At 41.9% G+C, this 25668-nt stretch overlaps 1 protein-coding gene across 2 annotated transcripts in view; it reads left to right on the forward strand.

Moving 5' to 3' along the window:
- Window positions 1-25668, forward strand: part of camkk1a (calcium/calmodulin-dependent protein kinase kinase 1, alpha a) — a 56803-nt gene that overhangs the window by 9854 nt on the left and 21281 nt on the right. For both annotated transcript variants that reach the window (XM_079565844.1, XM_079565845.1), the window contains exons 2-4: window positions 10802-11174; window positions 20939-20986; window positions 23024-23077. In XM_079565844.1, the coding sequence (XP_079421970.1) occupies window positions 10878-11174; window positions 20939-20986; window positions 23024-23077 (399 nt within the window). In that variant the 5' untranslated portion in view covers window positions 10802-10877. The remainder of the gene's footprint in view (window positions 1-10801; window positions 11175-20938; window positions 20987-23023; window positions 23078-25668) is intronic.

Here is a 25668-nt window from a genome sequence, read left to right on the forward strand (position 1 = left end):
TTGTTCAATCACTCAATAGTTTTATATAGCCCAATATCACTACATTAAAGCAATGAAACAAAACAGTAAATAAGACAATGTAAAGTTCAGGCAAAGGAAGTATCCAGACAAACATAAAGTCCAAATAAGCGTCGTCAGTTGGTGCGTGGGTTTCCCCCATCCGTAGACTCTCCGGCACGGCGAGGAAGAAAAACTCAAAACCCAGGGGGAGAAAAAAGAAACCTCGGGGAGAACCACAGAAGGAGAGATCCAGTCCCGTGGATGGACAGACTATAGAGTAGGGGTGGGCCATATCGTATCGCATATTGGGCCAGATCTTGTGGCGGCGCACGGGGCGGCGCAGGCTCTTGGCGAATTATTTTCCGAGTGGCGGAGCTATATGTGCCATTCGCCTCCGCCACCTGTGAGGGGGCGTCACAAGAGGAGGTGACTGCACTGATGGAAACACGGCTGACATTCACTTCCTCGTTTACATTGCGCTGTCTTGCGTTCTTTCTTAAGCCTTAGGCTCTCACAGGTCAAACTAAAAACTTTATTTACCCCATCGTGAGCTAAACGATGTTCACGTCTCGAGAGAAAAAGAGCTACAGCGTCCGCTGTGGCGCGGATCGGCCGCGCTCTGCGTGAACGCGAAGCAAAACAAAAGCACATGTTCACCCCCCACTCTCACACAACCACTCTCCTGGACGCGGAGTCGATCTGGTTGGAGGAAAATGTGTGTGTCTCATGGTCTCAACCCACTTAAATGCGCCAAGTCTGGAGTGGCAAGATCACAAAGTGCGCCCCGACTGAGCGCAAAATGTCACGCTATCGTCTCCGTTTTGATGCACAAGATCGGGCCCATTGTCATCGCGATATAGTTATTTGATATCGTTGTAGTTTTTTATATCGTTGACACGATATGATTTATGTTACGCTCCATCAGCATAAGCAGCATAAACACTCACTGTAGAACACAGGGACAGGTGCTTAAAAAGTAAAATGAAATGAGGGATGTTAACTGCTTGAGTGGGTCATATTTGCAAGGAAATTAGTATGCCATTAAAAAAAAATATATATATATATATATCACTGAATTAATCTTCCCAATAGGCGTAAGGCTGGGATTTTGAAGTCAAATATATTGTTATCATGATATTTCTCTTTTATATTGTGATTTAGATTTTAGGCCATATTGCCCTGCCCTACTATAGATAGACCCAGGCCCGATGAGAGTCCCTCAGCCGACGAGCCAATACCACAGCAGAACGTCCAGTCCTTGTTGGAGCTTCAGTTCTTCTTGTCCAGTCCCTGTAGGCAGGGGTTCCCCCGTGCCTCCGTGGACGGGGCAATATTGGTCCGGTCCAATATCTGGCGTCAGGTCTCACGCTCACGTTTTAAAGTGACTACACTGTTTGTGCATTTTACGATATTACTATTCAGGAGAATCTAATTACTTGGCAATCACAATAAAAAGTGTTGACAGCACAAGCATCTAGTGTGTTATTGCAACGCTCTTGTCAGCTGAGAATCTGAAATTGCTCAGTATTTCCTCCCTTAATTACTGCTAATCAAGGCACTGCCATTAGTAGGATTTTTGCAATATGCTGCTGCCATCAAATATGATCATAATCATAATTTATTTTAGTTTTTGTGCATTCAGCGGTGGAAGCATAGTACACTGCGTTCCAAATTATTATGCAAATTGTATTTCAGTGTCAAAAAGGTAAAAACTGACATCAATCTCAGACGAAAACCCGAAAACTACTCATCACAGTAGTTTTCGGGTTAAGCCCAGTTAAGGGAAAAACTACTGAAAAAGGGTGTTCCACATTATTAAGCAGGCCACCATTTCAAGCAATATGGGAAAGAAAAAAGATCTCTGCTGATGAAAAGTGTGAAATTGTGCCTTGGTCTAGGTGTGAAAACCTTCGATATTTCATGAAAGATTAAGTGTAATCATCATACTGATAAGAGATTTGTGGATGATTCAGTGCACACATGGGTTGGACGGTTTCTGCCAGACAAATGCATCAGATGAGTAGAACAGCGGCTACAAAGCAGCATACCGGTATTTAGAGTTGCTGGTGCCTCTGCAGTCTCCCGGACATCAAGGTGTAGGACCCTCCAGAGGCTGCAGTTGTGCATAAACCGTCTATCCGGGCCTCCCCTAAACTGTTAATTGAATGCTGATGAACAGAAACGGCTGCAACGGACTCAGAAATGCATGAAGACTCATTTTCAAACAGTCTTGTTGTTGTTGTTTGATGAGTGCCGTGTAACCCTGGATGGTCAGATCAGTGGAGTAGTGGATAGTTGGTGAATGGCCACCATGTCCCAAGAAGGCAGTGACGTTAGAGGGGGCGGAGTCATGTTTTGGGCCAGGATCATGAGGACAGAGCTGGTCGGCCCCTTTTAGGCTCCCTGAAGGTGTGAAAATGGCCTCTGAAAAATATGTGGAGTTTCTGACTGACCACTTTCTTCTATGCTACAAAAAGAAGAACCGTGCTTTCCCGAACAAAATCCTCTTCATGCATGACAACGCACCATGTCCTGCTGTAAAGAAAACCTCTGCATCACTGGCTGCTATGGGCAGAAAAGGAGAGAAACTCATGATGTGGACCCCCTCCTCCCCTGACTTCAACCCTATTGAGAACCTTTGGAGCCTCAACAAAAAAAAAAAGACATCTGAGGGTGGGAGGCAGTTTTCATCCAAACGGCAGCTCTGAGAGGCTATTCTGACATCCTACGAAGAAATCCAAGCAGAAACTCTCCAAAAACTCATAAGTTTAATGAATTTATGAATTTTGAAGCTGCTATCACAGAAGGGCTCCTATGTTAGAATATAACATGGCCTGTTGCATTTTTTTTTTGATTGAAAAAGCTTTTGATTTCAGTAAATATGACCTCCTAGTGCTACAAATTCAACAAATGACCATTTTCATTTAAATTCAAGCTTTAAAATGTATTGAAACTATGAGTTGCATAATAATTTAGAACAGTAGATTTTGAGTGTTTTACTACATTCATTTTTGAAAAAAATACTGTTTCAACCACATTTAATTGATCCTCAACCAGTTAAAGACTTGAAAATTATGCTGACTCTCATTTGAGCTGACAGTTTAGAAAATCTGAGAAAAATGTCATTTGCACAATAATTTGAAACGTGGTGTATAAGAATAGCCCTCACTGTCCTTCGCTCTGCAGCTGGAGGATGACTAATGCAATGGGTACCCAGCATATGAAAATACAATCAGCAAATGTTTTTATGTGTCTATTGTCTTGTGAGGCGGGATCTCAGCCAGTCTGAGCCCTGTCCTTGTTAGTGGGACCTTATTGCGAAGCTGCATTTCTCACATTCCTTGGAGGTCATCTGCACTGAATACTTCGGACACATCGTATGCCGGAGCTGAGGAGAAATAATTGGCTCTTCCACCTTGCCACTCCGTACGGTGAATCCATGTAATCCCGGTCTTATTATTGTGCGAGACGGGGCTGCCGCTGAGAGGAGGTGGACTCTGGATTTACCCGGGATTGTCCTGCGGTGTGTTTCTGTCCAGTCGGATTGATCAGCACGTCGAGTGGAGAGAGAGAGCAGTGATGGCTGTCTTCTTCTGCATCGCTGCTCATTGATGGACTCTATAGGGGTGTACAGTGTGTGCTAAAGCCGAACCGAGCGGGTACTAGAGACTGGCACGGAGATCGGTTCATATCCAGTCAGTGACAAATGTTCATGCCATTTGTTCTCTCGTGTGGGAGGCTGAACTGACATTTGTTTACTGTAATAATCTCTAAACCAAATGTGCATGTAGGCAAGGGACATCAACAGCAATTTACAGATTTCAATCCCATTTGTTGTTTGTTTTGTCTTCAGTGAGATACGAGTAGACCTGCCACAATATCATTTTAAGTTTGATATAAAAAGGCAGTAAAATATCCTTTATAGTAATTGAACTGACAGAGAACCTCAAAATGTACTTCACCATCAACAAAGAAAAATAAGAAAACATGTCTCCTGTGAGGTATTGACCATTTACATCGAATCGTGTTCATTGTGGTTTACAGAAAATGAAAACAAGTTAGACATTATCATGGACAGAGTAAGAAATCCCTAAACACAAAAAAAATCCTGGACGAAAATAATAAATAATTTCCACAGGAGGTGCTTGCATGGCCGTTGCGTGAGAAACATGTCCGGTGGCGAGGAGGAGACGGTCTGGAGTCTGGAGGAGGTTGTGACGTGTGTCAGGATGAAGTGACAGCAGAAAGAGGAGACTTCCAAATTTGACAGCCGGGTGGAGACGAGCTCCTGGTGAATATGCCAGTTTGTTATTGGACGAAGACAAAGCTAAAAGCCACAGCGCTGAAAAACAGACCCCCAGGAGGCATGACATTTTTATTGCAGAAAAGGAAAAGAAATATAATTATAGACTCAAAATTATGTTAGTTTCCTTTCAGAATCACAAGTTTATCAGCAATGGTCCATTGAAGAAATAATTAGAGCATGTATGGTTATAAAGAATTGTACAAGCAGTGGATCATCTCCACAACAGTCTTTCACCATCTGCTGGGAAGAACTTAGCAGTCTGTTTTATTCTCCAGTGAACGTAGCCAGAACAAGTAGCCAAAACTAGAAGCATGTGTGGCGTAGCTGTGAGTCTTGCCCAGATACCTCCTTGTTTGTCGGTTCCTTGTTTCCTGTAGCTCCTTTTGTGACGCCGCCACTGCAGGTGCAGCGGGCTCTCAGTGCCTCTTTAGTGTCTCAGAAGAAGACATTTGTTGGTCTCAGTTTAGCTGATAACTGTTTTAAAAAGCTGCTTTCTTCAGAACCATTATGGACTCTGCAGTACAAAAAAATCTACCGAACTCCACAAAACACGGCAAAGACGAACAAAGGTATCCAGTAAAACAATGTGGAACACAGAAACTAAAAATGCAGTTCGCAGAAAAAGAGACGGAGGTTGCTGGCTGTTTAACCCCCCTGCTTTGATGGAGACGGGCTGAGCCCCCTCGGTTTAAAACTGCAACCCCCCTAATGCAATAAAACATCAAATAAATGACCAAATAGCATTTATTTCAAGCAAGCAAAGTTGAATTTGAAGTGTTTTCTGCACACGCTGTCCTTTCTTAATCATATGTGATTATGTTATTCAATTAGATTTGTTCAAATAATATTTCTTTTGATCTGAACCCCTGACCAACAAATCTCTGGCCCCCCTGCCATTCCCATCACTGTTGGACTGCACTTGAATTTTATTAGGAAAGGTTGGTTTTACAAGTTGGGCTCCCATTTTCTTTGAACTCTCACAAGCGTATTGTGTGTATTTTCATTATAAGTGAGATTAGGTTCAACTTGATGGGCTTTAAAAACAGCCAACCGCTTCCTCAGCTCTAGCGTTATGAGAAAACATAATTCTTCCTCCGGTGCGTGTTATAAGGAGGGCAATAAGCTTGTGTGCGCGTGTGAAGCATGCTGATCCAAGCTGTTCCACAGTCGTGCAGTCACACACCGGGGACCTCCAGTTCTCCTCACTGGCCTCCTCTCAGCGGTGAACGTGACCCTCACAAAGGTTGAGGGAGATCAAGAGTGACAGAGGGAAACGGGCGGAGGGAGGCCTGCAGGGTGGGTGCACCTACAGCAGGATGGGAGCAGCGCCTCGGGATTGGAACGCAAGTACGACACTGGGAATATTTTCTGAAGATTGTGGGATATTTGATATTCTCCTAAGAAGTCCTAGAGGTGCAAAGAGAGGCAGGAGATGCTTGATGTCGAACACAGGAGAATGGCTGATTTTACCGTAAAGTTTTGATATTTGTGTCCTGAACTCTGTACAGTTAAATCATTTATAAACTAATTTATCATTTTATTTTGCTAAGGGGTACTTTCATAATTTTTCCTTTAATGACATTCGTTAGAACTCTACTAATGTGCACTAATTTGTTCCAAATTGATTATAGGACCCTTTAATTAAACTCTCAGTTGATGCTGACATTTGTCTTTTCACTGCAGACGCTAATGGTCGAGCAGCAGCTACGAGCTGCCGCGGTTCACATTCTAACTAATGGTGCCCCTGGCTCTGATCTCAACTTTTGACCAGAACCTAATTACCAAACGCACTAAAATGATCCAGGAGTTCATTCTGTGTTACCGTCATGACTTCTGTGGCTGTTATGGAAATTAGCACTCGCTGTAAGGCATTAGGATCAAAGCTGTGTGATGTCAGGGCAATTACACTGGAGCATGGGAAGAGAAAATGCACTTTTGCCAACACAGTAGCTTACACCATTATCCAGGATTATTTATGCTGTATTTCAGTGAAAAATGATTTGCTGTGCACATATAGACTAGATCAGTGTTTCTCAAACCTTCACAGCAAATATCAGCTCGTAAAATACATTTGACCTTTCAAGTGCTTGATCAAGATCAAATCAGAAGTAAACAGTCTTAAAAGGGTCTGACCTCAACTGTAGGGGTAAAAAATATGCACCAAATCCGACAAAATGCATCGTACCAAAGTGAAAGTGCAGGTTGTAACCTATATTTTCTAAATTAGAAGCTCCGCGGCGCGTGTCATGCTCAGTGTTGGGGGTAACGTATTGCAAAAGTGATGAGTTACAAAAATATATGACTTTTTTCAGTAATTATAACACATTACTTACAAAAAATACGGGAATATATTATTATATCATACAATTCAAGTAACGCGAGTTACAACAGCATTTAAATGTATGAGCAAAAAAAGCCAAACTCCCCCCAAATAAAATGCAGAACCAAATCAAGTTGGACACTGGTGTATAAGATCTGCAGTCTGTAGTTAATGTCCTCAAAACAAAGCACAAGAGAATGGGGGAAAGTGAAGTAAAAGGAAATCTCTTACTGCATTTTTGATTCGAGATTCAAGATTTTTTATTTGTTAAACCATGTGTTATTGTGCAGCGGGGGGAGGGGGAAGAGGGGTGGGAGGGCAGGGAGTTCAGCTTCCCGATGGCCCTGTGTACGAAACTGTTCCTCAGTCGACTGGAGCTGACCCGTAGATTCCGCAGTCTCCTCCCTGAAGGCATAACCTTGAAGAGACTGTGTGCGAAGGGTCCCTGGCGATTTTGACGGCTTTGCGGGTGAGACGGGTGGAGTACATCTCCTTAATAGAGGGGAGACGGGCTCCGCAGATCTTCTCCGCTGCTCTCAGAGCTGGAGGCTCCTTCTGCAGGAGGCAGTGCTGGCGCCGTGACACACAGTGATGGAGCTGGTCAGGATGCTCTTTATAGTCCCTCTGTAGAAGTTGGACATTGATTGATTGGTGGCTTTATTACTATTTTCAGTTTATATTTTGCCAGAAGTAACTCAAAGGTAACTCGGCTACATTTTTGAAAAAGTAGCATGTAATACAGGTGTAATCACTTATATAGAATATATTACAATGTTTAAGTAACTTGCCCAACACTGGTCATGCGCACAGCCAAACGGAGCGCATGTGTGTCTTCATCGCTAAACTGAACACTACAGAAACTCAAGACCGGCCCCAAAAGCTTTGATTCTAAAAACATACAAACAAAACATCAAATGCGTTGCTCAGTGTGTCTTTTAATTGCCGACCATGAAAAGCAAAGCCAAAAACGTAACACTTAACAAGCACATGGCCGACAAGAAACGGTGCTTTTTTTTTTAAAGAGAGAGAACCACGGTTTTGAGCCCTAAAGCATATTTCATCATACAGCAGTTTTGAAAAATTAGAAAGCATTTCCATTTTTATTCTGAGATTATAAATAGTGCCTAATAATGAACATTTAGGTTTTATTTCAAAAACTTTATCGGTAACGTACTTGCACCGTGACGCATCGAACCGTGAGATAACTGAAGTAAAGTTATGAAAAACACCTGACTTAAATGCAATACTAAAGGATTAATTAAAGTGTCCCTAAGGAAAGTGTATGAAGTAAAACATTGCAGATGATGATGATGATGAGTCGCTGGACGAGATCTAACCTTTTGGAGAGACCCAGAAAAAAGAATTACAAAACCAATACTGCGCCCCGTGCTTGTCCCTCCTCTGTGTGCAATGGGCTGAATCACATTATATCCTAGCCTATTCGCTCGTCTGTTTACAGGCAACAAATCGGAGACAAAACAAATGGTGGTTGGGTTCAGGGTGAGAGGTTTTATTAATGGATTCATTTGTCGGTCCTGGCAGCGCTCTCTCCTCTTACTGTAATTGGCTGTGAACCGGGTGAGAGATAGAGGCACTGAAAGCATATTCAGATGGGATCCTCAAGTCTCAGCAGCCTTTTATTACACAACTGTACTCCGCTTTGTGTGTTTAGCCGAGTTAAATAATGGATTATGAAAATCTATGAGGCGCTGCGTTCTGGCCTGACAGCAAGAAGGTCTTGAGTTTGATTCCCAGATTGGGTGAAGCCTTTCTGTGTGGGGTTTACATGTGCTTCCTGTCTCTGGATAGGTTTGCTTCTGTTCCTCTACTAAAAATATGCTCAGTAGGATCCCTGTCTTTAAAGGAACAGGCCACCGTTTTTTCCATACTGAGATATGTTCTTACCTTAGCTTAGACGAGTTGATGCGTACCTGTCTGGTCTTTATGCGTGCGCTTAGTCATGCAAAAAGACCAAAGACGTTGTTAGCATTTAGCCTCTTCTCCTCTCCTCTGTGGGGCCAAACGGTAACATGTTGATCTGCTGATAAATGTGTGTTGAGGTTTCCTTTTCCCTTTGAATGCATCATCAGGGCAGCGTGAGAAAAGGGGAGTGAGGGGTGTGGAGGAAAAACCAGGTGAGGGGAGGAGTTGTGCAGGACAGGGTTTACTGCTGACACATACTGTATGACAAAATAATCCCTGGAGAATAGTTTAAGTTTTTTTTTCTTAATTTGGGTATTGTAATGACTGACCTTCCTTGGTTTACCTCACTAATGGAGTGGTGGTTCCGTTTGACCCTTCTGTCTAAAACTGCACTAAGTCATCACTGCATGAATTTATCTGAGCCATGTAGATGAAATGGAGCATAGTGATATTTTTGAATATGATGCTCTGTGTCTTGACACACTTCAGGAATAGCAAGTCACGGCCCATTTAAGGCCTCCTTGTCACACATCCGTCGAGTTGACTCAGAGTGTGACCGCCTTGTATGTCGCATATTAAAAGTCCGCTGTGTTTTAAGATAAAAGCAAACCAGGGCACATTTAGCAACAGGAAACTTGAGCAGTGGTACTCCCTGGATTGCCCCTGGTGGAATCATTTTGCATACTAACTGTGCTTCAGTTCAATCTGAACCAGATGTACAGCGATGCTTTGATAATATTCAGTCTGGGACAACGTGCCTGTGACAGGATAAAAGATGAAAGCGACGAGCCTGATAAACACCCTTTTAAATGTGCGCACTACTGTACACTGTCCCTAGTGTTTTATGTCTGCGTTAGAGCCAGACCTCGGGCGTAAACATAATGAAATTAATCTTTTATTCTTTTCATTATAGAAGCACTTTGTAAACACACACACAGACTGCGGTAACATGATCTGCCCGACAGCGCTCACACAAACATGGTTGTATTTCAATAATACTTTCAAATAAAAGTGAACATTAGTCATGCGTTTCACTAAAAGGTTTGAATTTGAGAGTATTTGGCTTCATTTTGAACACAACACTCTACGAATCGCTAATAAAACTGAGTTTAGTAGAGGTAGGGGTACTCAGGGTATACAGTAAATAAACGACCCAAGGGGTACATGAGACAAAGGTTGGGAACCATTGCTGCAGAGGGTTTGCAGGTGATGTCACAGCATGGAAACACAAGCAGAAATGACTGTCAACTTGTACATATTTTTTATTATTTGTTTTGACACTCAGTCCGGAACGCTGAGGGCTCTGTTTAAAAGGGAAATGATGCGCATACCCTCTATATTAAAGGGATATTTCAGGATTTTTGACATAGGGCCTCATTTCCTAGTTTTCCCGAGTGTTGTTGATTTCTGGAGATATATATATTTTTTAATACATGCAGTCCTCATATTTGAAGAGTTTAGTGGTGCTAGGTTAGTGCATGACTATAGTAGCCTTCACTAGCACCACTAAACTTCTCAGATATAAGGACTGCATGAATAAAAAAAAAGAAATCTCCAGAAACAACACTCTGGACAACTAGGAAATGAGGCCCTCCTGTATGTCAAAAATCCTGAAATATCCCTTTAAATACAATATCCATAAACAGATACCGTATTTCCACCCAAGAGGGAAGCAGTAAAGATAAACCAATATGAGAGTTAAACTCCAGAGTAGCCAGTGACCAATGTGAACGAACAACAGGTCAAGCATGACATGAAATTAGAAATAATTTTGGCAAAGTCAATACAGTGCACGATAAGAGGAGAAAAGAATATAAAGCATAAAGCAGTAGATATAGTCAAATGGTGGGACATATACTGTATCTAGTGTAGCCAATACCCTAAAACAAGGGTGGGCACCGTCAAACCCAGGAGCCAAACACCCCCCCGCAGCATATATCCACGGGCCCTCAAATTATTTTAAGAAATACGCTGCCTGAACGAAAGGGTAGTGTCACGAAAAAAGGTCACACGCTCTAATAATTCCTTGGACCGCCTTTGATATTACAGCACGTGTTTTTCTTTGACCTTTATTTAACCAGGAAAGTCACACTGTTCGCTCTGGCATTGTTTCAATAAGCTCACAAAGCTCTCAATAATCTATAAAACTTTCCAGCATCAACTCTATAAACCAGGGAAGTGCTATGCTAAAACTCAACAATTTGAACTGAAATGACCGGGACTGTTTTGATTGGATTTCTTTGTCTTTCCAGTGACGCCATCACCTCAGACTGGCCCGGCTCACATTGATGCCCCCTGTCCTCTTCCTCCCTCTTCGTCCCTCTCACCATGGCAATGAGCGGCGAGCCTGTGCGTGATGTGGAGGAGCAGACCAGCAGCCTGGCGGACACCATCTCTGCCATGACCACGAAGGACACCACCACCAGCACCAGCAGCAGCAGCAGTAACGGCGTGAGGAACGGAGGAAGCGCCCAGGGCAGGAGGACACAGCCTGCACGGCCTCACCTGAGCGGGAGGAAGCTGTCCCTGCAAGAGAGGGGCACGTACCACCCCCCGCACACCTCACCCCGAGTGGCCCGTAGACCCACCGTGGAGTCCAAGAGGGTGTCCATATCAGACGCACAGGTCAGCAGCCACACGATAAACCGTTTAGAGAAAGTACCTAATTCACTTTTATATTGGTGAAAACTAAAATTAATACATTTTACACAAATAGACTATTTTGTTGTTTTTAGAGCACATAATATTTACTAAATACCATATTTTCCAGACTATAAGTCGCTCCGGAATATAGCCAAAAATTGCATAATGAAGAAAAAAATAACAGGCTGAATAGGCATACGGTTTGCTAACGTAAAAACAAAAGATGGTTAGCTACATGAAGCTTAAAGGGACTATACGGAGTTTAAAACTGTTAAAATTATGTATTTTCCTCCCCCTACATGTTCCAACAATGTCCTAAGGTGTAGAGTGAGCCCAGACATATTCACCACAACTGCCTCTAAAATCCTGCACTGTCACTCAAAAAGGTCTTACTTTGGGTCCGAATTGCCGTCATGCACGAGCTTAATGTAGAAGGTGCAGTTACATGTATGACCTGAGGTGGCAGTAGTGAGTAAAAAATGGCTAACTTGCATCCCCTTTAAACAACAAACTAAATAGGTGTCTGGTACATTAACGTCACATAAACACTCCAAATTACTAAATCCATTGAAATCTTCATCCTCGGTGACCTCGGCACGGATGCGTAACTGCATCGTTGACAAGCTCTCCCGGCAGCATCTTTTTCAAGCTCTCATTTGCAAACTTGTTCCTCTGTGGCCATCTAGCTTTTAGCCCTTGATTTGCTTTTTTTGCTTTCTTCATTGAGGTAAGAGTAACCTCAGCTTTTCGCCAGTCCCTCACAAGTTTTTTGCTCACTCCAAACTTTCTTTCTGCTGCTCAATTAGCCTTCAGTGCCCTCTAGTGGCCTGTGATATTATATATATACATGTATGAATAAAAAAAAGTCCAGAAAATACTGTTCACTGTCTGCTGACTGCGCTGATATTTTGTTGGATTGCTTTTAGCTTTGTTTAAATCCTGCATTCACTATGGCATTGTTTCCATAAGCTTCTACAAGAGAGTGTTGCATTTAATTTTCACCGAGATCTTGTCTTGATGATGGGAGACTGTGACCACTGCGCAAAGCCATCTCCAACACATCCCACAGATTCTCAATGGGGTTAAGATCTGGACTCTGTGGCCAATCCATGTTTGAAAATGATTTCCCCTGCTCCCTGAACCACTCTGCCATTAGGGAAGAAGAAGTCCATTGATGAAATAACCTGGTCATTCAGGATGTCCAGGTCATCAGCTGATGTCATTCTTTGCGCACATATGTAGTGTTACCCTGACCAACAGCAGCAACCCCGATCAAAACAGTTGGTTTAAAACTAAGTGGAAACATTTTTATTTATTTTTTGGTCTGACAGTGTATTCGCAGCTTTCACTATTCGCTTTCCCGGTGTATACAATAGATTATGCATCATTGCAAAACTGAAGTGAAGACACAAATTTCAGTTTCATGATTCCAGTAAGCGAACTGAATGAATTATTTACCCATGCAAAAGGGTTTTGTGGCTAAAGAGAAGGATTATCCAAGTGTGAGCGCAATTACCACTGAAATGGGGCTGGCGTCTTGGAGGAGGACTGCTTTCCGTTGCCAGAGCTCTGTCCCTAGCAGTCTGTGAGCTGGGATCTTCACTGTGTTTACGAGGCTGCGTTGACATCACTCCACAAGTGTCATGTTTTGTATCTGGTACAATGTAGCGGCGCTCAGACAGCACAAGGCCACAGGACAGACTGATAGGAAGCAGAGAGATACCCTAATACAGTGCCTCTCGAAAGTATTCATACACATTTTGTTATGTTTACAACCCTAAACATAAAGATTGTATTTTGATTTTTTTTACTGAACGTTCACACACAAGTAACAGACAACTGTGAAGTGAAAGCTAAGTATTCATACAGCATTTTCTGAGTGCATTAAATTGCCTTTATAACATTCCTAATGACTCCAGAATGTTCACACCTTGGCCTAACGGTTAAATAGAGGCCACATGTGTGTAATCTACTCTCAGTATAATTTCAGCTGTTCTTTTAGGCCCCCAGAGCTGTGGTCGGAGTGTATTGGTCACTAAACAACATCATGAGGGCCAAGGAGCACCAGAGAGGTCAGGGATAATGTTCTGTAGAAGTGTAAAGCAGCATTAAGTTATACAAAGATTTCCCAAGATTTAAACATCTCCCGGGGCACTGTTCAATCCATCATTCAGAAATGGAAAGAGTAAAGCACCACTGCCAACTTACCAAGACACGGCTGTTCACGTAAACTAACAAACTGAACAAGGAGAGCACTGGTAAGAAATACAACCAAGTGCCCCAAGATAACTCTGGAGGAACTGTGAAGTCCTGCCGCTGAGCTGGGGGAATCTGTACATGGGACAACTATAAGTCGTATCTACACAAATCTGGCCTTCATGGACGAGTGGAAGAAGAAGGCCATTATTGAAAGGAGGCCATAAGAAATCCCGTTTGAAGTTTGCTAGAAGTCATATGGAGGACACAGCTCCATGTGGAAGAAGGAGCTTTGGTCAGATGAGACAAAAATGTAACTTTTTGGCCCAGATGCAAAACGTTATGTATGGAGCAAATCTGACACTGCTCATGGTCCTGAGTGCACCATCCCCAGTGTCAAATATACGGGGGGGGGCATCATGCTGTGGGGCTGCTTTTCCTCAGCGGGGACTGGGGAGATTGTAAGAATAGTTGGGAACATGGATGGAGGCAAATATGGGGACATTTTGGAGGAAAACCTGCTGGAGTCAGCAAGTGAACTGAGGCTGGGGCGGAGATTCACCTTCAGCAGGACAATGACCCTAAACACAAAGCTAAATCTACAATGGAATGGTTCAATAAAAACATATTAATGTGTTAGAATGGCCCAGTCAAAGTCCTGACACACAAAACGCTCTCCTTCTAATGTGACAGAGCTTGAGTTGTTTTGTAAAGAGGAATGGGCTAAAATGTCAGTCTCTACATGTGCAAATCTTGTAGAGTCAAACCCCAAAAGACTTTCTGCTGTTATTGCAGCAAAAGAGGGTTCCACAAAGTATTCATTCATGCTGTATGAATACTTATGCACGCCCCACTTTTTGGTTTTCTATTTTTTGAAAAATAACAGAATCATGTATTATTTTGCTTTCACTTCACAGTTGTCTGTTACTTGTGTGTGAACGTTCAGTAAAAAAATCAAAATAAAATCTTTATGTTTAGGGTTGTAAACATGACAAAATGTGCAAAAGTTCAAGGTGTATGAATACTTTCGAGAGGCACTGTATATCCTGTTCATCATTATCACAGTCTGTCAGTGCTATACATGAGACGAGAGCCCTTTGACGCCTTAATCAAAGCCGGGACAGTGTTGGAAGAGACGAGCGTGTAGAGTGTGTGTGAAACAGCTCATTATTTACCATAGCAATCACGTGTGGCGGCTCTGTGTCGGGTAAACTGCGAAACACTGGCGACACACGCACCACACTTCAGCTGCCTCGCGCTCTGGAGAGACACATTTACGCTGTTGTAGCTACAGGCAACGCTTTCATCCCCAAACATGGGAAAGTAGTTTACCGTCAACTTGACATGCTTACATAGCAGAGCTTTAAACCCCCTCTGCACCTGACATTTAACTGACTGTGCAGCAAAACATTAGATTTTACTCCTAGAGATGAAAATGTAACTAGGCGATGACAAACCTGTGCGTTCTACGTGCTCGTTTCAAACCCATGTATAATTGATGCGTTTAGGTGCTATAGTTTTTATTATGTTCCTTGTCTTTCACTTCCACTTCCACTCTGTGTTTGGCCTTTAAATGACCCTGGACAATGAAGTGTGAATTTTCAGACGCAGCTATTGATTTTTGCTATCTCTTGAAGGCAACATATATATATACCAAGTGCACGTGCATAGTAATGAAATTGAAATTGAAATTGTAATCATGGCTCAATGAAAATCGTGATGAGGTAAGGTATACTGTGTTTGAACCCATCACCTGACAGTCAGAATCACCTGGCTGGACGATTAAAGGGATATTTCAGGATTTTTGACATAGGGCCTCATTTCCTAGTTATCCAGAGTGTTGCTAATTTCTGGAGATATTTTTTTTGTAATTCATGCAGTTCTTATGTTTGAAGAGTTACGAAACGCTCGGCTAGTGCAAGGCTAGTGCATTTCTATGATATCAGCTAGCCTGCATTAAAAACAGTCTGACACCCTCCACAGTGCAAATCACTTATAACGCCAGACTAACAATATAAATATGTGTCGATAGGATAATTTTAACCATTTTGCATTTAAAATGATTTATATTTGAGCAGCATCAGCTTCATGGTTGTATAAGCTACACGGCGGCGGAGTGATCTGCTAGAAAATTGTCCCTCAAAATGCGATCATTCATGTGATGCAAGGTCAGTAATATTCCAAAAATTATTCTATCGACACAGACATTTATATGGTTAGTCTGTTGTTATAAGTGATTTGCCTCAGGTGCACTGTGGAGCGGGTCAGACTGTTTTTAATGCAGGCTGATACTGATACTGTAGAAATGCGCGAGCTTAGCACTAGCCTAGCGCCACGTAACTCTTCAAATATAAGTAAAATATAAAAAAAAAAATCTCAAGAAATCAACAACACTCTGGATAACTAGGTAATGAGGCCCTATGTCAAAAATCCTGATATATCCCTTTAACCCAGAGGAAACCTACACAGAGACAGGGAGGACATGTAAACTCCACACAGGTGGTTTGAATCGAACCCGGGACCTTCTAACTGTGAAGCACAAGTGTTAACTGCTGCCAGGCTGCTGTATGAATATTTGGAGGGCATGCCACACCTTCAAAACGAATAACCACTTCTGAAACCTTTTTCTACTGAGTAAAAACCCCAATATATTCACTTTATATCTAGTGTAAATGTTCAAAACGCACCCAACCATCAGTATTACAAACTTTGATATTTTCAATTTGCTTTGCACCGTATAACCAGAAAGTCTGTTATGCAATTTTATGTGACTTCCAAATCTCCCTTTTCCTCTGACTTTTCCCATTCAGACAGGACATTAAAAATTCATGACATGTGCCAGGTGGCGCGTGGAAGCCCCGAGTTGAACAGCCTGGTGCCACAGCCTCACAGACCTGTCATTGTGTCCTTCCCCATTTGAAAGCAGCGCTGCAGTTCTGCCAATGAACCGTAAAAGGACTCGCGTTGCTTGTATTTCCAACGTTCAAGTCTCGCTACACGTGTTTTGACACCGCAGAACCACCGCAGGATTTTCCACAGCAGGATTTTCCACAGCTTCTTTAAATACTGTATCACTTGAGTGGTAGCTATTTAGGTGTTAAAAAAAAAAAAAAAAGGGTGAGGCACCGGGTTTATTGGTGAGTGGGTTGTCAGTCATATGCTTTTGTACAAGGAGCAGATAAATGGATACTGAAAATGGACTTGTATTCAATTTGACATATTTATCCCAGGAGAAAATCTAATTTGAATGAAGCTTTAAGCTAAAAAATCTGTCTTTGGCAGTGTAGTAATAATCTTCTGAGTTCACAAATGATTTCTAGTGCCACCGTTTTATTGTTGCCATTACGATACCACGCTGGCAACAGTGAAATCACATCGACGCACGTACGAAGTAAAGGGTTGTTCTATTTCTGGGGTTATCGATTTTGCAGCCATAAAATAAACAGTTTTCTTTTTGACAAAAAGTGTCTCCTACTTAAAGGGAAAGGCTTGTGTATTAATATTAATATGTTTTAGCAACTACACTGACCAGCAGGGGTTGGCAAGGTCAGGCCTGGGAGCAAAATCCGTCCCTCCAGCATGGAACCACTGGCCCCCTGATGACACTAAGTTAACATGTCTACCTCTGCTGTACAGTATTTGTATAAGATGAGAGCGTGCAAACTTCTTTCTTTTTTTTATAATGAACTGACACTGTAATTATTTATTTTGCTCAATCTTGGCTCATGTAAGCTGCACACTTGAATATAGCCTTATATGTGCTTGGGTGATGAAGACAGAAGCGCTATTAAGATAAGATTGCTATCGGATTAAACTCTCCCACACAAGGCTGCTCCGTGAGCCTGCAGCCGTGCCAGTTCACTCACCTCTGCTGACACAATCTGAGACTGCCAACCTTTTCTCTTTTACTGCTGAAAATAAACAAAAACCTGCTCACGGGCATTTGAAACCGACAGAAATGTTGTAGAACAGATGGGCAGAGGCCATGGCAGAGGAATATAGGGCCAGAAAACACGGCGGAGATGGGAAGAAATGTTTTTTTTTTCTTCCGACAACAAAAAAAACAGTCCCACTGGGCTAGACTTGTGCTAACCTTGTTGGAGCACTATCAACAAGTTTTGAAATGCATGTCTCTGTGCATGTCTTTAAGTCTCCACCTTGATTTAACTCACTGTTATGATCTGTGGCTGCTGCTGTTGATCAGGTCTAGGTTCTGCAACACTATGAGATCAGCTGATGACCTGAACGTCCAGGTTATTCAGCAGTGAATTTCTTCTTCCCCAATGGCACGGGCATATTCTAAGAGGACAATTCATTGGACTCACATTGTGAGAGAGTGTTTCAGGAGTTCAATGAGACATAATTTTCACTCCAGATCTTGTGCTGGAGAAGACTTTGCGCCGTGGTCACACTCTCCCATCATCAATACAAGATCTTGGGGAAAAATAAAGGCTAGGCGTTATTTCAACCTGATAGACTAATTTCAGCATCACCTCCAGCCAAAGATTACTTCCGAGAGGACCACACCTCCACCTCAACCATCAATATAAGAGCCGCACCTCCGTAGCAGCCAGTCATCGCCCTCGGTCCTGATTTTAAGCCCCAGCAATCATGGTTCGTTCGCTTCCCAGCTGCATCGCCTCTTCCGTCAATGGCTTCTACCTGCTGTCACTTCACGGGTCTTCCATACCACCCCCAGTGTCCAGGCTCCAGGGGAAGACATCCCTAACTCCAAGCTGGTCATCCATACTGACTTTCATACATACATTGATGTCTACCACCGGGGTCTGATCACCAAAACTAATATACATGTCAATAAATCTTCCTAATCGCTGCTTTTGTCTGTTTGAGTCTATCCAGGTTGAAATGGATCTTTTGACTTTCAGAAGGTATTTTGAAACAATGCCATAGCTAAAGGCAGTCCAACAAAACATCAGAGCATGCAACCTTGTTTTGTGTGTAAATGGTCACTGCAAACTAAAGCTATAAGATTAAATTGCAATACACGGTGCAATGCTACTAACAAGACATACTTTTCTACCGTTATGACAGTGTACACATGGCGATCTTCAGAAACATGGTGTGACCTTGTGTGTGGCCTGATAAAGTGTACACAGAACTGAATCCGTAATGAGTCTGGCTGTAACCTTGAGGCAGCCTTTATGGTGGTCTGATGTTTTTACAGCACATTAGTGAAATAAATGATCCTCGGCTGTGTACCAACATGTCCACACTTGGGAGCCGTTCACCCTAAAAAGCACTTCTAATTTTAGATCACTTTTTAATGGTGAAACTGCTCTATTTAGCTGTTTTTCATTCTGCTGTTAATAAGTTAAACACAAAGTTACAATACTTGGCAGACTTGGGTTTTGATATAATAATACTGTACTGCAACTTTATGAGGCCAAATGTATTTACTTTATTTTGCTCAAAGCAGCATCATTATGACTTGAATATTTATTATATACGGTAATAAAAGGTTTTTGTTTTCAAGACGTTTTTGAACGTTGTTTAACAAAAACATTTCGGCCTTTCAAAATCTCAAAATCCTTAATCAGTGGTTTATTGTTCAAAAGTGTTGATTCTTAAGTGTCGCTCTGTTGCCTCATTATCTGGTTTCCCTCTTATTCTTATGAGTTGTCGCTGAAGATGAATCTTTTGCTGCATTATGTGGTTCATTTGGACTGGCGTGAAAACCCTTATGTAAGTGCTTCTATTGTTTTAGCACCAAAATGACTAAATCATAATTGGGCAAATACACACTCAAGGACACAGCTGCTTAGCCGGAAGAAACTCAAGGCATGCACTCATTCCAGCATTTCTTAGTCGTTTCAGTGCACTGTACATGCGAGGAAGATGTCCAGTTCATAGCGGCCATCTGCAGTGACCGTGTAATATCCGAGTGTGTGTCGCCAAAATGCAAACCAGGTTAAACGTCCTCTCCCAGCCCCACACTGTTCTTTTGATTTAGAATCACCTAATTTCTCTTTATCCTCTGCTGGCCTATTTCTTTGACTCTCTGTTCTCTCACCAAGCCTTCAAAGCGCCCCCTTTTATAAGACCCACTGCTCCTTCCAATGGCGAATCCTCTCCTATCCCTCACCTTTTAGTCATAATCCCTGCAGCCTTTACTGCGTTACACCCTCATAGTGCCTACAATGCTCTCATCTCTGCAGCACTTAGAGCCATGTTCAGCGCAAGCCGCTTATGTAACTCACTATATTAGCCTCAGAAAAGTCAGTCGGAAAGTTAAAATCTGGTCGTGCCACATTTCAAACTTCGTTAGCGCTTAACTTGTGAATAAAAGTTTCCTGTAGACCCCCTTTATAATCTTGGTTTTCTATGATGGTGCAGCTGGACTCTAAATCTCAATAAAGGAAGAATAGGGTGTTTTTTGTTGTCTTTGTACATTGAAATTATGTAGATCAGATGTGTGGGGCCAACCTTACTGTTTAGTGTACTGTGAAGCAAGAATGCTCACCACTCAACCATGTTCCGCCATATAACGAGAAGTTCATGAATAAGAGAATAATTTCATGAGTCAATGAGCCATCAGGAGAGCAGAGCAGGGTAAGAGACCACTGAGCTCCTCGGAGCCCATGTGCAGATGGAAAGTTACTGCTCAGCTCTTTCAAAGACCATTCTCTTCCCATGAATCTGTCTGGTTGGATAATAATCATTGATTATGTTTTGTTTCAGAAGGGAATTGGAGGCTCTCCTTTCGAGGCTGAACCTTTCCAAATCATGGCCAATCTGTGGAAGTCGCCTGAGGTGTCCTTGCCTGACCAGCCACAATACACGCTTTTTCTGTTCTTTACAAAGACGCGGTCCTGCTTTTGAACAAAAACAAAAAGCAGGAGTGTCTGGCCAGGCAAGACGTCTCTAGTGAAGGCGCAGAAGCATCACAGCTATGTTTGACTGAAATAGAGAGGATCAGTCACCATCATCAGTTGGATGTGTAGGGTCTGAATATTCAGTCATTGTAGACTGTAGTTTTTTTCAGATTTTCTTTATGGTTTAATCAGTGTAAATAGGAATAAACATGCCATAAAGTTATAAAATTTAGTATCCAGTTGTACCACAATTAAATCAAAGGAATTTGTGGTCTGAAAACTTTCTGTACTCTCTGTGTAGTAAATCAGTCAGCACGCAAAGTCATAATGAGTTGTATGATATATATTTATGTCAATTGCAACGTCATGTCACATCATATATATTTTTCCACATCCTGTGATTTGATCTTATAAAAAAACAGTTCTGCTGGTCTTAAGTGTTCTCCAACTTTGCCCCTGACCTGTAAATCCCCCGGTCCCGCTCTGGTCTGGTCTGCTCGGCTCTGTCTGACTCCGCTCTCGAACAGCCGTTGCTATGGCGCTGCTAATCAGCCTTTTAAGCAGCGGCTCACTAATGGATTTCCAGACAGTAAACAGAAACCACCGGCCTGCTCTTGTGTCAAACATAAAAATGACTTTGACAATGTGAGCGCATCGCAGGAAACGTTTCACTTAGGGCCAGACGCACTGATCGATTATCTGCCCTTGTCGTTACAGGACTGCATCCAGCTCAACCAGTACAAGCTCAAGAGTGAGATTGGAAAGGTAAGCCTACTTTTTAAAGAATGTCTCAAACCATTGTCGCGAAAGTCACAGCCAGTGATTTGCACCAATGAATTATGAATCTGAAGCACAATCTTATTAGCATAGCAACCGAGTCGACAGAGGACGTGTTTATCTCTGTGTCTTTGTGATGCACACACAAAAGAAGCATGTCAGCAGTTTGTCAGTACAGCTGTCACGTTTGAAAGAAACAAGAGATGTCAAATTGTGTTTCACTCAGAAGCAGTATTTCCCAGAAGAAAAAACAGCACAGAGGCTTTTCTGATCTCATCATAAAATGCTGTATGTGATCAAATATGGCCAAGCGTTTAACATAAGTCAACAGAGGACTCCCCAGAAAAAGGAAAAAAACAACAGAACAAATGCCTTTTTGATCTCCCTGTGTCAAAACTGTGATTTAAGGCATTTAATGTGGGCCTTGGATAATGGTTCAATCTATGTTAAATGTATATTGATTGTGAACAGAACAGTTTCCAGTAGAAGGAAAAATTGGCTTCATGAGCTTTTATAATGTTTATAATGAACCCCCTTGTTGTGTCCCTGCCACTATGGGGATTTCCATCAAATGCACAGAGACTGATCAATATTCAGGTCAGTTTTGTGTGTCAGCGGACTAAATGGTGGAAGAAAATACGCGCCCTGCGGCAGAGTGTGTGGGAGGAGCCTTTCTGTGCCAGGGAATCTAAATGTAGTTTTTGAATGGAAGAGCTGCAGCCCTCAGAACATGCAGCCAGTATGGTGCTGCCGTCTGTTCACCAGAGCGATGCATGTGTCGCATTTCAACACACAAACCCTCAAAGTCGGTTCAACCCAATCCAAAAGTTCAGATCAGTCTTTGAATACTTAGAGTGTTCATTAGATCTTTTGTTTAACTCAAAGTTCAACTGAGACTCAGAATCTTTTTACAGGGGAGTCCAAGCCCCAGTGTGGACCCTATTGTAAATGTTTAGAATGTGCACATCTACACAAAAAGGCCCCATCCTTCAGATTACCTTTAGCAGATTTGGCATAATATGATACTTAATGAATTACAAATCTTGGCATCACTTTAGATTAACCTCTTAACCCCCACTTGAAGGGCATTTTCTCCAGTTTGCCTTTACCAAGTCTAAAAGCGTCTTGAAAAAAGTGTCAAAATAACAAGGATGAAAACACAAGAAAAATGTGACAAATAAGTGACAAAATGAAACAATAACAAAATTAAAAACATACAAAAGAGCAACAAAAACACAAAATAAAAGCAATGAAAGAAATGACAAAGTATGTGACAAAAACACTCTTGCTCTCCAGAAGCTTTTAGATTTGGGTGAAGCCGAACTAAGCATTAGAAATCTTGTTAGGGTTAGGATTAAGGTGAGGGTTAGGACAGGGGCTCCCAAAGTGGGGGTTGCAAGTTGATTTTGAGACATTGACAAATGTTTTACATTTCTGACATTGACTTTGATGTATTTTGGATTTATGACTAAGCTAACATATATGTTGTGCACCTGAATTTATTATAAATAGTAATTTTATGTTACAGTGGGGCGTCCCGAGGTGTTGGTCTGGTGATTTTGGGGGTCGCGACCTGAAAAGTTTGTGAACCCCTGGATTAGGATTAGGGTTGGCTATGAAAAAGCATATTATTCATGGCATGGTATCATGGTTGTTGATAACAATATAATGATCAGCCTATTAATATCTTTACAAGCAAATTATTAATGCATAGCAATCTTAACGAGTACACCTTAATATAAGGTATATACTCAAACCTTTTTTACTCCACTGCACAGTGGTCAGTGTATGTCCAAACTTCTTGGGAAAGTGTCACAATAATATAGTGCATGCATCTTGCATGTTTCACAGATTTTGTGCTTTATTATAGCCAGATAGTCATGGTAAGGCCACTTTATTTATACAGCGCATTTCAAACGCAAGGCAACTCAATGCGCCTGTGCCTTTATGAATAATTCTTGATACAATTTGTTTTCTTGTCTTGCTTATCTTGTATAATCTGAAAACATGTATTCTTTCTGCCAGGGTTCCTATGGTGTGGTCAAACTCGCCTACAACGAAGACGACGACAGACATTATGTAAGTTGCTCCACACGTTCCGTTTGATTTTCCGCTCTGCAACAAACAGAGCAGATTCCTCTCCTCGACAAACCACTAACAAAGTTTTGAGAATCTGACTGGACCTATTGATTCCAAAGGCTCACTGGGAGTAGTCATTCAGTTCATCCATCAGCAGAAACTTGGAAATGAAAGTGGCCTGCAGTGACACTCCAACAGCCTCCAGGACTTTATTATCAATCTTCAAAGTGACGCACTTCAAGAGGCCGCTCTGACGATCTGGATAACGGCCAATATGGCGCCAGAATGAGGTCATTTTAGGCAACTGCATCCAATGTGCTTTGTAACAATAACATGTTGAGTGTGTGCCAAGCAAACTATTGATTATTCCACATATTTGTGCTCGTTTGAAGTGTTCACAGTGAGTAAATGGATGTCTGTGTCTGTAAAGGTCAGTCCTGTGACTTCATTGTCTTTAGTGTACCCAACCCCCCAGGCTGTGACAGGCCCTGTGAATTTGAATGGTTTTAAGCCATAAAAATAATAAACTCTAACAAGATTAAAGGTCCTATTCAGCCTTTTTGATCTACTCTGGAGCCCTTAAGCTTGATCCCTTGGATTGCATATAGTGGGGTATTTACAAGTGAAGTAGTTAGTGGAGGCAATAGGTTACGTTCACGATTTAGAATGTGATGATGTCAGGTGGAGGGCAGGGGCCAATACACCTCTGTGGGAGAAATACAAATACAATATACAAAACTAAAATTAAAGGATCTGTATCATGCTTTCCAAAGTAAAGTATAGGCGTTTATATGATATATTGTACCTGTACCACTATGGAGTACTCATTTTTGTATTTGTATTTTCTGGGGGTATTTTTTAAACCTGGAAGACAAGACGCTTCGATTCAGTTAACTCCGCCCCCTCTCTCCGAGTTGATACAGCCAATGCAACTTTTGCAATAGTAGAAATATAATATCACAGCAAAAGGTGAAGTTACTTCACAATGCAGTTATAAGAAGTTGAGATCTGCAACACAGCTTCATAAATGGCTAACACACGTTTTGCCTCACCACCGCTCTGGCCGCTCCACCATCGCTGGTTATAAGAGTTAATCTACTTTGGTTCTGGCTAAGGTTCACAAAGCATTCAACAGTGACAGTCACAGAAAAACACTATTTTGGCTAATAGTCGCTGAATCCCCGAAAGAAATTCCTACTTCTGGCGAGTGGCCTCTTGTTAAAGTCCTGTATTCCCATACCCAAAAGTGCATTTTCGCCATGACATTATCGTTAGGTAAGAAAATAGAATAGGTGTGTCCAGAGTAGGTTAGAAAGAGCTCCTTCTTCACAGCTTTCAGTGCAAACATGACATCTGTTCAGACGCTCAGGGGATGCATTTGTTTTCACTGCAGGGGCAGCGTCGGGCACTTCCTCTTTTTATTTTTTTATTTTTTTATTTTTCTATTTCTTTCTTAGACAGAAATCGCTGTTTTACAAATTAAAATCAGGCCGTAAGGAGCATCACAACTCAGTCGTTTTCCAGGAGAGGGCGGAGAGATGATTCAGGAGAACTGTGTGAAGGAAGCCAAAAACCACTCTGAGGGTGTTTTGATAAGGAAGTAGCTTAACAACATGGCAAAAAGCTCAAAAAAGTTTTTGCATGATATAGGACCTTTAACAAATGATTCTCCTCATCAGTATTTGATAGTGATTGGATTCACAAACCTGGCATGTTATTTTTATGTCTGAGAGTCCTTTCTATCCCTTTCAGAGAAAATAGTTCACACATTAGTTCAAATGTGCTGATAGAGGAGACAATGAACTTTGAAGCTGTTTTTGTTTCATGTGGATTTTTCCAGTAATGACTGAGATATTAAGCAAAAACTAAGACAAAAAAAACTACAATTTGCCAGTTACCATAGTTACCATCATAGTTACCACCTCAATTTTAAACTATAGGCTCGTTATAATGTTGTGATGTCACGTGAACGCAACCTATCTGAGCATTTAATCAGATGGGGCATGTTTTTTGAGCTCTGGAGAGGAGGAAAAAAAATATGTTGGATTACTGTGAGCGACTCAAAGCACAACTCCTGGTGTGCCCTGGATGAGGACACAACGTTCTTCATTCGTCACTTCGTCTCACTGCTCCCTGATGATGCCATTAGGGGACTAAAAGTTGACATGTGAGCAGCACACTGTATTAGAGCTTGGATGAAAAGGTAACATTTGAGAGCATGACTTCTGACGATCAGTCCAGTCTAGTCGATGATATTTGAAAATCTCCTCTACGATGAAAAGTTAATCGTTGACAGAAAACTGCAAATGACTCTGCAAAGAAGGTCAAACTGGGTCACATCTTTTTGCAGCCTGTAATAACTGTGACAAAATGCCTTCCACCCTGTTAACCCACATAGGCTTCACACTCAGGCAACATGATGTGGCCTTTAGGACAAGGATTAGCTGCATGCGTCTTAAACCTGTGTCAAACTGGTGGAACTGTGACTTAACACCGCTAATTACTGCCCCACATGGGCTCTCAGAAGTGGGGGCAGTGATTTGATTTCTTTTTCATTTGCGTAATGAGAACAGCTCTCTCTGGAGATGATA

Source organism: Gobius niger, assembly GCF_951799975.1.
Source record: "Gobius niger genome assembly, chromosome: 11".
In the NCBI taxonomy this organism is placed as follows: domain Eukaryota; kingdom Metazoa; phylum Chordata; class Actinopteri; order Gobiiformes; family Gobiidae; genus Gobius; species Gobius niger.